This window comes from Cydia amplana, chromosome 7 (genome assembly GCF_948474715.1).
Source record: "Cydia amplana chromosome 7, ilCydAmpl1.1, whole genome shotgun sequence".
Classification (NCBI taxonomy): Eukaryota; Metazoa; Arthropoda; class Insecta; order Lepidoptera; family Tortricidae; genus Cydia; species Cydia amplana.
The window spans coordinates 6,772,791-6,789,211 of NC_086075.1; the positions used below are offsets into that span (position 1 = coordinate 6,772,791).

Here is a 16,421-nt window from a genome sequence, read left to right on the forward strand (position 1 = left end):
ACATCATATCACATACCAAATATGGTATTGATAGGATATTGGCTATTAACTCGAATAAACTGCAACGAATTTACAAGGTCTGTAATAATAACAGTATTACATTTCATATTCGGGAGGAGTGTATAAGTAAATTAAATCACTATGTAATTTAAGTTATTATGTAAGTTCAACTATATTTATATGTAATAATAAAAAGTAGACATTAAACAAAATTATTTGGCCATTTCTTTCATTATATCTATTTAAAACAAACCGTTCCACTTCAAAATGCAGAAAGAAACAACAAAGTTATCCCAACTGCTCGTACAGTACAATATCAATCAAATATAAATAATATCTAAGCAAGTAATATTTATTAACACAAGAATTAAAATAAACATTATATCCTGAATATTTACGTGCTTTCTAATAAGTTACATTGAAGTCATCTAAGTGAAGTCAATGACAGACATATTATCGTTCCATGAAATTTAATTAAAACGTGCTTAATCAAATCCAATAATATTTTCTTAAATGTAAAGCATTTACAGCACTTCAAAGAGTATAAATTAGGAACCGCAGTAATATAAGCCAACATTTTACCACACCAAATTTCGGTTCGAACATTCGGCCCGGAAATGGACCGGATTTGATCGATTTGACTTCCCACGCCGGTCATATTACACACAGACAATAGTCGTCACTGCGGTATTCCATTCTTATTAAAACAAACTGCAGACATATTGGCTCCCATTCTTAGTATTCAAATATCCGGAACTGCGTTCAGCTTATCGAGTTTGCCGGGACAGTGAGCAGGTGACATGTGGCACCGTTTGTCACTAAATGCGAATCAATGGGGTCTTTGACATTTATAAAACGACTTTTTAAAAGCGGGGGTTTCTCTATACAGTTAAAAGTCATTTTAATGCGTTTATAATGTTATTTATTCAATATTAACTACCTTTTGCTTGTAATATACATTTTGCGTTATGCACATACATTTTATTGTATAGTTAAGTCGTTCGCGTCTTCCCTGTAGACATCAATAGTCAATAGTCAAAATATACTTTATTCATGTAGGCCTAGCAACAAGCACTTATGAATCGTAACATACTTATAAATTATCTTAAGCTAATTATCAGAGCAATTTATTGATGTTATTATTCCATAAGAATATTGGATTATTATACAAATCAAATTAAACACAAATTAAATTAAATTAATAATTTCACAAAAGGATCGTCAAACATGAAAAAAAAAATTGTATAAAAAATACTAGTCTAGAATGTTTCTAGAATAAAATCTAAATGTCAAATAAATAAATAAAAAACACAAAAGAAATATGTACATCGGAATATCAATTTCCTCATCATTAATCAAATATACCTAAAAAAATAATCATTACGAATAACAATTAATCCCACGTTGTTTTATCATTCATGTAGTCTTGTGTGGTATAATACGCTTTAGAAATAAGTTTACGCTTTACATAATTCTTAAATTTATTAATAGATAATTCAGTAATATGGTTTGGAAGTATGTTATAAAATCTCACACAATTACCCATGAATGATTTTTTAATTTTATGGAGCCGAGTGAAGGGCACTGCGAGCTTATGTTTATTACTAGTATTAATATTATGAATTTCACAATTTTTTCTAAGTTAAAAGTTAAAAGTATCAAAACCAATTTTTGCATTTCAGTCTTTTAAGTATACGAAATACATGTTTTCATTACTTAAGGCGCAAATAATTATTATATAATATATGTAACCGCAGAGAGGACAGAAAGAGAAAAGACTCTAGAAAGAGAGGACATCCACTAGCCAGGTGGCAGGACGAGATTGTCGCCACTGCAGGAAAAAAAATGGCAAAGTGTAGCTTTAGATAAATCTAAATGGAAACAGCTGGAGGAGGCTTTTACCCAGAAGGGGTCTACAGTAGAAAAATAAAGAAACTTAAAAATATATGTATCAAATAAGTAATACAAAGAACTTAAAAAATTACAAGTCTCTGTAGAATAAATGAAAGCTATAATAAAAAAATAAAATAAATAAATATGTAACCAGGTCGATAACTTTTATTCTATTGTCTACAGAACGGACTGTTTTCTCAAATGTCTTTGACCCTTCAGTTCGATCGAACTAAGACTCTTATCAAGGTAGGTACAATACCAACTAGGTATGTCTCCATTAATTTTATAGCGCTTTTATTACAAACGCCCAACAGTTTTATTGTAATCTTGCTAAATGGATATTTGTTTCAGGCTTGCATTTGTCGATAATAACAGATACTAATTAGTTCATATAAGTGTCATTTTCTAGAAAGGGTACATCTAAACCAGGGATGTTGCGGATGCCGATTTTTTGACATCCGCGGACGCGGATGCGGATGCGGATTTTTAAAGGTTCACATCCGCGGATGCGGATTCGGATGCGGATGTCAAGATAGGCACATAAAAAAACGTCAAGTATTGTATTTTAGTAATTTTAATTTAAAAAAAACCGGCCAAGTGCGAGTCGGACTCGCGTTCCAAGGGTTCCGTACATTAAGTCCCACTCACGCTTGACTGCTAATTTCTAATAGGTTTTTTGGCTAATGACTAAATTACCTAGCAGTCTAGCTCTTACGCCGATGCTAAGACGTTCCTGTACCGACATGTTCCACATCCGCATCCGCATTAAATCCGCATCGATTTTATGCGGATGCGGATGCACATGCGGATGTTGAAAATAATGCGGAAGTTCCGCGGTTGCGGATGCGGATGTGTATATTCGCAACATCCCTGATCTAAACAAAGGAAAGTGTCGCCTTTCTTTGCGGTGGTGTCATTTCTAGCCAAGTGCATTTTCACTTAAGACCTTGAAGGTGAACGTCACAATGGGAAGACCATGAGATATTTCTTTACGTTTTTTGACAATACTCATGTACTAAGTACCTAACATGAAGTAATTATTACATCAGTAACCAGGGAAGATTATCTCAAAGTACCAGTTCATTCTTGTACGATTATGATGCAATTTTTACATCTAATGTTTATTGCCGAAATTGAGCATCTAAAAGCAACTATCTCTACAAATGTTCTTTGTTTTTAAGCACCGTTACAATAATACATATTTACAGAATAATACCTACTGGTTAGAAGTTCAAAACTAAAGCCAGTGTGTCCCGGTACGAATATATAAGTAGTAAAAGTTAAAAAGTTTTATATGCCCTTGCCATCTTGACGTTCACGCTTGAAAGTATCGGTCACCTCATTTAGCGAGCGTTGCGCTAGGTTCGCTCATTTAGCTCCCTTATCATGTCCCACTCAATCCGCCCTAGATAAAAGGATGTACTGAGTCGCAATAAAACTTTATGCTATAGTTTTAGTCTACCAAGCTACCATAGAACGTCACTTAACGTTTGTGCATTGAAAATGCTCAAAAACAGAATTATAATTATGCATATCTAAGATAATCAGCAATAAGTATCTTGCATAATAGGCCAATGTCAAAATCGTAATGCAAGTTTTCTCACGGTGTTTGTGTGTGTTTTATACTTACTCGTACTGCTGCTACTGGTACTTAGCGTCCAACAGCTCAAAGTTATACTCATTTAAGATGTATCAAAGTAGCCATGAAGTTTTAATTAATGAACAGTAGTGCAGCTGCGGTTGTAAATGGACTGTCACCTTTAGTAGGTATCCGTTATGAGACAGTTACGTATTAAAAGATAATATAGGGACGTAACAATGTTTCTAGGCTAACGGAAAAATTGCCAAGGTCCTTGATTACGTAGATGATATCTGATAGTTTCGTAGGAATATTTTTATCTTAGTCTTATCAGGGACTTTTCAGATGGAAATTGTTGTGGGCGCGGCAAACTGCTCGAAAAACTTTTAGCCTCTGGGGCAAAAAGGTTCGTGAGTGGCAGCAATAGTACGTCCCCAACATGGCGGACCGATGCTTTGGTCAACATCGCGGAAAATCGTTGGATGAAAGCACCACGCGATTGGCAGTTTGTAGACGTCATTGAGGGAGGAATAATCAAGCAGTGGATTTCTTTCGGCTAATTGATTTGTTATGATTACCATACACTCAGGTACAGTCACCTACAATAATACGTTATTCTTTAAAGGCCGCAAAAATATGTGACACGCTCTTATGGCTCTACAAATAAGATCGTGTCAGATATTATTAAGGCATTCGTTGTGTAACATATTATTGCAGGTGACTGTACTTAGCTTAATTTAAAATTAGAAATGTAGGTTTCCATCTCTATTTGTCTCATTTTCAGAGAAAATGAACCATAATACATGAAGCGCCTACGCCGCAAAGTACCTTTACTATATTATAATGACACAAGCGCCTTTAAGAACCCAACCATTCATTAAGATTCCACTTGCCTCTGACACGTTTCATACCCTAATTCCTACTTATACGAGTAGGAATTAGGGTAGGTATGAAATGGAGTAGGAAATTAGGCACATACCTTAGTACGTCAAATCAAAAATTCTGTTTGACAAACCATATGCCCCGGCAGCGGTATAGTTTATACAAATATTTTATACTACATGTTATTTGACATAGTCAACTAAATGTAGTAAAGTTTGAAACAAGTTGACTAGCCCTGAGTATTGTTTTGCTTCAAGAAACCTAAGTGATTATTACTTCTAGTCGCCTTCAGGTTATCGGTATAGTTCGTTTTTTTAGCATTAGAATGAACTTAAAAGAAGGTAAGCGATCTTGACATGTCTTTTAATTGAAAAACGCTTTTTAAAAATCAGTAACTATTACTAGTATTACTAAACTTATGAAAGCAGAAGAATATAAATGATCGTATTAGATTCATAATTGTTACATATTTGCCGTAACTTATTTTTAAAATGTGTTTTTCAATTAAAAGACACATCAAGATTGTTTACCTTATTTCTAATGCTAAAAAAAAACGAACATAGTTAAAAGATAGGTAAAAGCTGTATTTTTAATCCCGTGTACTTATTTGTATTTATCTAAATATTTGACATTTGTGTAAGCTTTCATTTAAAAGTTAGGCTATAATTCTAGTACTAAGGGTTTAAATTTCGCCTAAGAGTAAGTAGGTAAGTAAGGCCTATTATTAATGATATTAATTCATGGGAACGTAATTGAGTGAATACCTACAAAAATATACTGAATCCAAGGTAGAACTTGAAATAAAACAAACATAATTGATTGTCTCGATGTTTGTTGTCATTTTTAATGACCGAAAAAATGTAAATCGCTCTATGGGGTACCGAATTAAAATTATTTACTATCTTAATGAATGAATATATTTAATTTGTAATCAAAAATGTTTAGGACATTGACATAATCCCACCAATATCCGAACGAGCATTAAATAATCAAATTTGAGTTTATTGAAGTGAAAACTTCTTTAGCCGCGCTGTGTACTTTTTGAGGTGGGGAAAAAATGTTAAACTCGAGACAGCGTAAGACGATCACCTGACCGTAAGATTTAAATGGCCACTCATTTAGATACCATTTAAATCAATAAAGAAAAACTCAATGACATTACATGAAAAACTGTTACATGTAAATGTCATTGAGTTTTTCTTTATTGATTTAAATGCACGCTAGTCAGTTTCGCTCTAACTGGTATTAATATAACTCGAGTACGTACAGTGATGTGCTTAGGGATTTCAAGTAATTAACGCTAACGCTAGATGGCGTTAACCTCGATTATATACATAGTGCATTTTGCACTAGTCATTGACTTTTCACTTCTGCCGGCACTCCCTGAGTGCAACCCGTTGTTTTTAATTTTTCATTCAACGTAACGACAATACGTTAATTATTTAAAATCAGTTTCACCTTAAAGTTATACTTGGACCAACATACCGCGGATTTAAGTTCATAATTAACAAAACGCATGTATTAGAGCAGAAACACGGATCTTCCCCAGAGTGAAACAACAGATTAGCATAGTAATAAACTCGGTTATTATATACAGTTATATTACACATTAATACACTGTTAAGGTAAGGAGTTCATTAATTTAATGTGCTAAGGCCTTAGTGTAAGGCCTGAGTGGACGCTCGAGTTGGGCGTGCAGCGGGGCGGGGCGTGCGGCATGCATGTTAAACAAATGCAAACGTATATTAGGAGCGGCCTTGGTGCACGCTGCTCAAATCACTTGTGAGCCCGACGCCACGCTGCACGCCCCGCCGAACGCTCCGCTTCGAGCGTCCACTCAGGCCTTACACTTACACTTAAATCATACAGACCTACCAACATTACTCGTACCCAGTTATAGTAGAAAACATTACAAGAGACTAGTTTTTCGACAAAGCCATTATAATAATTTGGTGGATACATGCGTAACTATAACTATGTAACATGACGATATTATATGTTACGAGTATAATGTGATCCAGATTATTTTGTAAAGCTTCTCAGCGCCGTGTAATCTTGAGAAAAGGTATATATTGTATGTACTGCATAAAAACGAAAGATAAAGAAAATAATAAATTCACAGCTGTCGATCAAAAAATAAAATACGATTAGGTGTTATACTACGATTAAATATAGGCAAAATAAAATAATAATGGATCAAATAGAAAATATAATATATTCCGATCACATTTGATATTACAATGCTTATTTGTAACAAATTTAACAGTCCGAAGAAATACTGATGTACACCCAGCCGCAAAATGTCATGGCCACTTTATAAATGAATTCATTTATAATGCGCCCATACAATTATGCAGCTCGTTGTACAAAAGCATACAAAAAAAATTACCAACTTGTTCATGAATAGTTCAATCTTGTTCCCATCTTACTATCTCACAACTAACAGCCATATTCGAACTTTAAGATACGTCAAATACTAAAGATTGAAACGATATGGATTAGATATGTCAGTGTCAAACAAATGTCAAAAGTGACGTTTCTTCAAACAAACACGTAATTTTTGACACTTGTTTGACACTGAATTATCCAATCCATATCGTTTCAATCTCTAGTATTTGATGTATCTTAAAGTTCGAATATGGCTGTAAGTATACTTTAGAAGCTCAAGATCAACAAAACACTCTCTCGCGTTCAAAAACATCTCTATGGCTCTATTTTACGATACGTTTTGAGACCTGGCTAGAGCAGCTAATTACATGGGTGGTAAGGCTCCTCCGGATATCCTTTCCGCTGCCATGGCAGGTAATTAGCGAAACTATCTTATTAGATAAAATTACAAAGTACTTAAGTATACCATGTGAGTATAATTAAGGTTTCCAGAAGATACACTATAATAATAACGATTTTATGATTTAGATTTTATGTCATACCGTAAAACGGGGTGAGTAGGTTTCGCGGGGAGAGGTGGGTTATAAATGGGGAGAGAAGGTTTGAGAGGGGGGTGAGAAGGGATTTTAAGGCTACTGCTACAAAAATAATGTATTCCAATTTAAAATGGAGCTATAGTAATACGCATAATAAAAAAAACGATCCAACAATCTTCCAAAATCACCTTTGTATGAAAACCTCTCTCACCCCAAATACGAGGCACTACGGGGTGAGGTGGATTTTCCTCTTTATCGTCAAAGTTATGAAATGGAACTACCCAAAATAAAATAAAAACTAAAATACAAACGTCCGGAACACTTATTATATACACCATTCAGTTTTCATATGTAAAAATAAAAGTTATCGAGGTTTGAATTTCAGTTTTGACCCTACTCACCCCAATTTACGGTAGTTATTTTGCTAAAAATCAAAAGAACAAAGTTACCAGTAAAATGACGCAAAAAATACATTAATAATATCCACCCGACAGTAAATTTCTTGTACAGATAAATTTACGTGAACCTGAGTTCTTTATAGTACATACAAAAGGCTATTTTGATACAACTTATTTAGACACAGCCTACGTGTATTATGTCAGCTGGGTTAGACGTCGCAAAGTTAAGGGTATTTAAGGCGTCCATATAGGCTACCGTGACCACTTACCATCACGCATACGGTTCGTATACTTGTTTGCTACCGACGTGATACAAAAAAATGCTTTCCGAGGAATGGTTTTATTATCGTAAATAATATTTATACTCGTATTTTGATGCAAATAATAACACGCTAAAAGCAATTTGACATTGTTTTCATTGATCTTCTAACATCCTACGCAAACCGAGATTGGTTAGACTACAGACAAGACATCCTCCAGACTGAGCATAGTAGCGCTACCCCCTCTGCCACAAATATACGGTAGTTTTACTCCATTTTCGAGTCAAAATGTCTTTGTGTGACGTCCGTGTCTTTGAACGGACCAATCACGGCACGGGACTCGCTCACCTCGTCCCCCGCACCCCAGTATTTTTGGCAGCATCAGTTTCATGAAATAATTGCTCTAAACTCCGTCTAGAGGATCCCTAGTCTATGGGTTAGACTCACTGCTCAGTAATCCGTTTCATTTAAATAAGGGCTAAACCAACCATGAAGTTATAACTCTTTGAACATTTAAAAGCTCTTTTAACAATTTTATTGCATTACGTCTTAAATAACATCCTAATTTAGAATAAAGTCCGAATTGTTTAACAAGCCATTCTGTCCAACTTGCAGATTTTGTATGGCTTGTTTACTACATAAATAAGATTTTTTATTCAAAACTTTATACACAAGTCCTCGAAATTGTCCCGGTTTTTGGTAAATAAATTACAGTGTCAAGTGCACATTCTGTTGTATTCTGCTTCGGTTTTGTTTTTAAGTTCTGTTATGTTTTGTGTTTGTTTTAAGTGTCAATGGATACACTGAAAATCAGCGTCGTAACACAACTCATGTGCTGCGACACATGCTGAGTGTTATCCTTTTCTGGAACCCCTCGCAGCACTGTTACTTACCTACTAATTTACCTAGATTTAAGCCTATTTTAGTGTTGTTGTGTATGTGTGTTTCGAATAAAGCATCATTCATTCATTCATTCAATCATTCATTCATACAATCATTCATTCATCCATTCATTCATTCATTCATTCATTCAAATTTCAAGAGACGCACGACAATCACCAAGGCGTTCGCCAAGATCGTATCACAACCATAACAAATGTATACATTAGAATTGACCTCCATATGAGGGAAGCCATTTACGATATTACCTGAACTATAATGGACTTTTTATTAGCCGTTTGTAATAAAAAAGTCAATTCTAATTCAGTTTCCTATTGGTATTGGTATTAGGTACCATTCATACCTAAATGTGTGAAACATATCAATATCAAGAGGTGGAATCCTTACAATACCTCCGTGAGACTCATAAATATAAAATATTATATTATAACGGCTCACTCACAGTCTGCATCAGTTAACCAATGGGAATGACTCTCGATAAAACTCCTCATTATGGAGCAAATCATGTCGAGCAATCTTCGACTTTAAAAAATATGAATACGTGTTTGGTATATGTGCTTGCTTATGAGCAAGCACATATACCTAAATTCGAGCGTTACGAGTGGTTAAAAAAGTGAAATCTCGTGCGTTGCGTGGGTTTCAAGAATAGAAGGATAAACAATATTTACTACCGAGAGAAAAAAAAATTCACCACACCAACATGAAAAAATGCAATTTTGCTAGAAATATATTTTTGAAGTAAGTATAAAGAGAGCCTTTACAAGCTGGTGTGGTAAATATATATTTACCCTCTAGCCGTTAAAAGGCCTGTAAATGGAAATTTTATTCCATTATATTTTTATCTCTATCTTGATAAATCAAAGTTTCTGTTTATGGGCAGATAGCAGCTAAACGTCGCTTTTCAAAAATTAAAAATTTCTTAGTTTTCCGCGGCTTCTACGGAACTGTCTACGAGCCAAATTTCCACAATATTGGTTTTGTAATTTAACCATAATATGGATTAGATAATACATATTCTTCCAATTACGTACTTAGTAGGTTTAGAATTAAAGGTTATGTTGTTACTGTACTATAAACAGTACCTTAATGGACACCAAAATTTCATCGCTACTTCTCTCCACCTTTTAAAAAAATAATTATTATGTAGGTACAATAGTTTAATTTTTCATTTCATATTTATGCTTCACGTTTACTATTTCTAAGCAAAGCATCATTATTCTGTTTAATGTCCATAATGTAAGACTACACCATAATCACAGCTTTTATGATCGCTTTAGTCATATTTTTACTCCCGAGACCGAACGAACGACGCGACGTGGACGAGACGTGAACAATAACGCAGAATTCATCTCAGCTTAGAATGTACCTAACGTTATAGTTCGTTTTTTTTTAGCATTAGAAATTCATTAATTTGTTTGCGTTTAATTAGTCAAATTGTGTAAAAATGTCCATTAATATTTATTTATTTATTTATTTATTAGAAATAAGGTAAACAATCTTGATGTGTCTTTTAATTGAAAAACACATTTTAAAAATAAGTTACGGTAAATATGTAACAATTATGAATCTAATACGATCTTTTATAGTCTTCTGCTTTCATAAGTAATAGTTTTAGATTTTTAAAAAGTGTTGTTCAATTAAAAGACATGTCAAAATCGCTTACCTTCTCTCAAGTTCTTTCTAATGCTAAAAAAAACGAACATTACATTATGTACATTTAAATATAACAATAATAGTAGGTATAAATGGATTTGTAACATAATATTGTGATAAAAGATTGTGACCGTTTAATTTTGCGCCGATAGAAATTCGACTTAATTAAGACATAATGTGCTGACTTAATTTCGTAATTTTGTCGTAGACCTTGGTTGCGGTAAGGAAAACACAAGTGCTAATTGTATGTTTTCATTATGAAGAATGAAACCTAATTTAACTAATACAAAGACTTTAATTGCTTTGCATTACGTTTAGGGTGCTTCCTGTAACAGGAGCAATAAATTAAACTGTAGGCTATACTCCTCAAACTGACCAACATTTGTTCAGCAACTTTTGAAAATAACTCATGTTTTGATTTTTATTACACTTTAAAGTTTAATCCAAGACGCAATGTATTGCAAATTTTGTAATGTTTAAAGCATGACAAGCAACGTCAAACACACTGATGTCAGCGTACATTGAAGGCAATATTTATTTTGTATGAAAAAGAGGAAGTCTAAATGATTCATAATTTTTTAAAGTGACTGAGGTAGATACTTGTTGTGGGCTAAGGTAGATACTTGCTGTAGCGGATCGAGTAAAGTCACAACTGGCCGTCGTAGAGATCCTTGGGACTTAAGTCTATCAGCTCATAATTCAAAATATTTACCATGCCTATACTTAACTCTGTCCGAATACAACTGGTGTTTATTGTTAGCATTACTTACAATTAGTAGACGTACTAGTCTAATTACCTCAAATAACTATCAATACGATAAATTGTACGCGAGTGAAAACAGGGAAATTTGATGAATGAATCTGTAGCATTACAAATCGTCGGTGCGAATAAAACAATCGCTAAGTATGTGTTTTTTTTACGATTTTTTGATTTTGGCATATTCTAATTTCTTTTTCAATTTCCCGTCGACGTATATCAATATTTTTTATATCTATATTAGTTTTGAAAATAACTAACAAAATTTGTACAAAAAAATAGCTATGTGATTTTTTTTGCACATAACGAAATTAAATGCCTTGTTTTCCGTCGAGGGTGATGGCGATAATGTTGCACATGGCGATTTATTGACCCTAAAATCCGCTATGTATCATTTCTCGTACTACGTTACTTTGGCAACAAATCGCTATGTGTAAACTTTACACATGATGATTTTAAGTGAACCAAATTTAAGTCGCTATGTAGCAAAATTCTGGTTAAAAAAAATTATATTGTAAAAATTTACGAAAAAAACTGTTTATTTTCTGCATAAGTATCATGTAAAAACCATTAATCTACCAGAAAAAAAATACAGGTGCAACAAATATATTACAAACAGGAAAATAGACAGTTTTTTTGTCTCCTGTAAAGTAGCTAAAAAATACATGGGGATTTTTTTATTCGCACCGACAAAATTATGTATTTAAGTAAGGAGGTACAAAAGTCTTACATTTTTCACGATATGTAGTTCTCTTTCGATATAATGTATCGTATATTAGGTAATATATTGTCTTCATGCCATATCATTGTTCTTGTAGAGCTGAAAGTTCCATTTAAAGCCGAGTCGAGCTGGAAATGGGCCTATCACTCAGCTTCTGAGTTAATCAAAACACTACGAGACAATTTCCTCATCTCAGTCCCGAGACGTGACATGTAACGTGAATTTAGTTTTTGCGCCTTTAATTTATCACGCTCAATTGTTTCTTAATAGTAGCGCAGTTTTACTTACATACATAGTTTACTCGGAAATTACTATATTTGAATCAAATAAAAAACAGTACCCAGTTTCGTATTTAAAATAAATCAAAAATATTGCCAAAACTACAAAACAAAACACAAAAATGCACAAATAATCGAACAGAAAACTACATGTAACAGGTGATTTTGTGGTGTAGGGTGTAGGCAACGGATATCAGTTTCAGCTTTTGTGTTTAATTATATCCAGCGCTGATTTTCAGACGAGTCCCTTTTTGACAGGTCGATCGTAAAAAAATGCCACTATTTCTGAAATAAGTGATAACTTTAGCGCAATCATATGTAGATGAGGCTTCTGTTGTAAAACTACTTCCGTCTGTTCTTAGCACGGACATTTAAACTCATATCAAATGTCCGCCTTTAAAGTACCCACGCCACGCTCAAAATATTTACCATGCAAATACAACGAAGAGATAAGTTCGCTCGTGCTACAAACATAGTGTAGGCTGAAGATCGTCTAGTGATAACATTACTCTCTCGAATTTGTGGTAGGACAGTACTATCAACGTCATGGCGGTTTCTATTTCTAAAAACACGTATGTTAAACCGTGAATGAAATGATTGATTTGTTTGAAAAAAAAAGTGCTAAGAATCAACAGTGAGTTAACAAGCGCAGCTCAGGGTGCGCAGAACCATTTATTAGCCATATAAAGGGAGTAGGAGCATTCGCGCCCCATTCACAAGTCCGACGCCGCTATCCCCGCCGGTAGCTTGACAACTTACCCCAACTTTCCTGCGAACTCATATCTGTGGACTTTAGTTTGGAACACGATGAAATTGTTTCTGTACGTCGGTGCCGTGATGCTAATGTGCGATGCGATCAACGGGTTTTTCTTGCCGGTAAGTGCAGATAAAGTTTAGGTTAGAGTAAAAAAAAATCAGACCTTCTATAAAGTAAAGTAAAAAAATACAAAGCAAAGTTAAAGTTCAATTGTTGTGATTATTTCACTAACTTATACCTAGGTACTAATTAGCAGAAATAATCAAAACTGTTACGTTGTTCTTATTGCTATATTCTACGATGAAAATAAAAGTAAAATCACCAACACCCCTAATCTGTAAAATCTATTCCCATGTAGTTAATCAGAAACTATACAGGAACTTACAAATAAAGTAATGAAGCCTTAAAATAATAATGATAAAAAGTAAAAAATAATCGAAATTCTAATAAGCATTACAATTTTTTTTATTACCTACCTTTGAAAAAACCTATGAACTTTATTTTGAGAATTAAATAATAAGGAATTATGAAAACATTTTATACTCGTACGTTAAAAAAATATTTTAAAAATACGAGTAGGTACATACAAGAACACTATTTTTGCATGCATTATTTTTCTATTGTTAAATATTGTAAATATAGGCATCACAGCTGTTGCTATGGTAACTCATATATTCAGAAAATGTATACCAATTTATACGGATTATTATTCGGAACCTTTTAAATACAAAGTAAAATATACATTGTAGTTATATCACAGAATAACGAAATGTCACTCAATTAGCTTAATTAACAGGATGTTGTCCCACAGGTAACATTTTCGGTGTATCCACTGAGTAACTTCGAAATATAGAGTCGTAATAGTTTACAAATAGGTTAAACATGGTACAATGCTCATTCGAGTTTATAATATGTAATCTCCTGCTAAATTAGGGGCACGGCCTTGCACTGCCAAGACAACACAAAAAGTACCACATAGATTTTTGTGACTAAAGGTTTATCGCGACGATTTAGGGCCCGTTTCTCAAAAGCTTTATATCCAATCTCTAATTCCAATCCAATCGATCCCGTCCGGTCGATCCGGTCCAATTAAATCGATCCGACGTGACAAGTTTTATTTTCAATTAAAAAGTGCATTTAAAAAATAATTGTCTACTCTTTTTGGATATTACCACTAATAATTCAGGAAACTGCGCCTATTTGTAAAAACAAATTTAAACTTCGATTAAAGGTCCCGTTCCTATTACTGCTGCAGCAGTGTTACTGCTGCAGCATTACTCTGTAGCTTTGTAGCAGCAGGAAACAGACGATGTCACGGTCAATTTCCTTGTTGAGTGACAGATTGAATATTCTTATTGCAACAGGGTGCAGGTAGACCGAAAAAAAGATGGCCGGACGACTTGTATGTAGTGATGAGCCGTGAGAATTTTCCCGGGAACGGGATTATTCCCAACGGGAATATTCCTTTGTTTCCGGGAATATTCCCAAATCAAGGGAATATTACAATTCAGATTGGGTAAATCAAATTTTAAATTAAAGTTTGTTAAAATATGTATAATACCCTGAAAAATAAAATGACGTTCACAAAAAACCTCGTCTTTATGCTAGATACATAAATTAATGTATCTAGCATAAAGACGACGTATGTTTTAAATACTAAATTTTAAGCTTTTTTTTAAATCACACAATCGTTTATCTTTTTTGCGGTACTTTTTATGTGCAATATTTCTTTATTTGTTATTTGAGAGTTCATATTTCTATCTCTTTCTTTCAATATATTGGTATCCCTTCTTCTAAAAAGATACACCATGGTGCACTTACTCAGTCTTCGAACGTATCTGGTTCTATCAACACGTGCGTAGATGTGCATAAGTCATGAGGCCGAAAAGTAAAGTGTTTGAATATTTTACTACTCATACAGTTAACAACAAAGTCACGTTTTGTTGCAAATATTGCAATACTGTGTATTTATTTAAAAATGCTACGAAATTCGCTTGCCATTTAGGCAAATGTGCCAAAACACCATGTGATGACGTTCAGTGTTTCTTTAATCTGTCAGCTCCCACGGCTCATATATGAGCCAGAACGCTTATGGTGACGTCATATCGTGGGATTCGACAGGTTAAAAACTGTGGAAAAAATAAGTCCAGCAGTGCTGCAAGTGAATCGCATGGTGAACCTAGCGGTTCTTCACATTCTCACATTCCATATCAAGAGCCAAACCAGGACTCTACTGTGTCTGATATCACAGATAATAAAAAATGTTCCTATAAAAAATATTTAGTCAATTTACTATGATTTTTAATTAAACTGTGATGATTTTCTAAAATTTGTTTTTATTTTAAAATTTTCCAACAACTATGGGCATATTCCCGGGAACATTGGGAATGCTCCCAGGAAATATTGGGAATATTCCCGGAAACATTGAGAATTTAGTTGCCTGTGTGAGTTACACTGTCTAATGTCTCAGTTAATAGTTAAATGGATAACGTTTTGATAGAATCCCCTATAACACAATATGTAAACATTAACAATTTCAAAATTCCCCAATGTTCCCTTCGTGTGGGAATATTTCTGGGAATATTCCCATGAATATTCCCACCTAGGGATTATTCCCGGGAACGGCACATCACTACTTGTATGGTAATGGAAAAATATATGAATGTAATTTTTTGTTGTTTATTATATTACTAATTGTGCAACTAGGTATATACTTTAAATTAATTAGTTTATCATAGCATCACATACAATATACTTATGTAAGTTTCCTACTCATACCACAATTATAAATGAGATCGAACGGCCGTCGGTTGCAGCGTCAATTCTACTACGGAAAGCGTCTGTGAGAAAAACGCAGGAAATTAGATGTCACGGTTAGAGATTCAACCAAAGATATCAAGAGACCCATCTAAGCAAAATAGGAGCATAATTATGCATGTGGAAGACGTGATGTCATGTATAAGATATGGGGGCTATCTATACGCACATAAAAGGCATTGCTGCTGAGACAAGCTGTTTTCTGTTGGTGACGATTTACGCCATATTAAGTAAAAAAATTATCTACTTATTTAGACCATTTTGTTATGATTGTAGCAGAGAATAAAAAACAATAATCGCTGCAAAACAAATTCTAGTTTAGACGAAAATAGTCTCATTTACTGAGTTTCCCAACCCACAAGAAAAAATAAAGGCCAATTATTATCCTGCAGAAACTCTTCGTTTTGTGTTTTTTTGACCAAAGACTGCTGACATAAAGAATAACAATGATCAAAAGCGTAGTTACACAAAGCTGTAACTTTGTAGGTAATACGGTAAAAGGAACATATTATTACAATTGATCATTAGCCAAAGTAAGCATCCTTTCATACCTACGCGTACGAGTAAAGGCTTCTGAGAAATCCAACCTATGTGCCCGGCGA

At 33.9% G+C, this 16,421-nt stretch overlaps 2 protein-coding genes across 3 annotated transcripts in view; one reads left to right on the forward strand and one right to left on the reverse strand.

Moving 5' to 3' along the window:
* LOC134649432 (serine protease nudel) overlaps positions 1 to 16,421 on the reverse strand; it is a 246,051-nt gene that overhangs the window by 34,779 nt on the left and 194,851 nt on the right. The window lies entirely within an intron of this gene.
* LOC134649439 (corticotropin-releasing factor-binding protein) overlaps positions 12,863 to 16,421 on the forward strand; it is a 38,988-nt gene continuing 35,429 nt past the window's right edge. Inside the window, exon 1 of the mRNA XM_063504190.1 lies at positions 12,863 to 13,121. Within this exon, the coding sequence (XP_063360260.1) occupies positions 13,053 to 13,121 (69 nt within the window). The 5' untranslated portion in view covers positions 12,863 to 13,052. The remainder of the gene's footprint in view (positions 13,122 to 16,421) is intronic.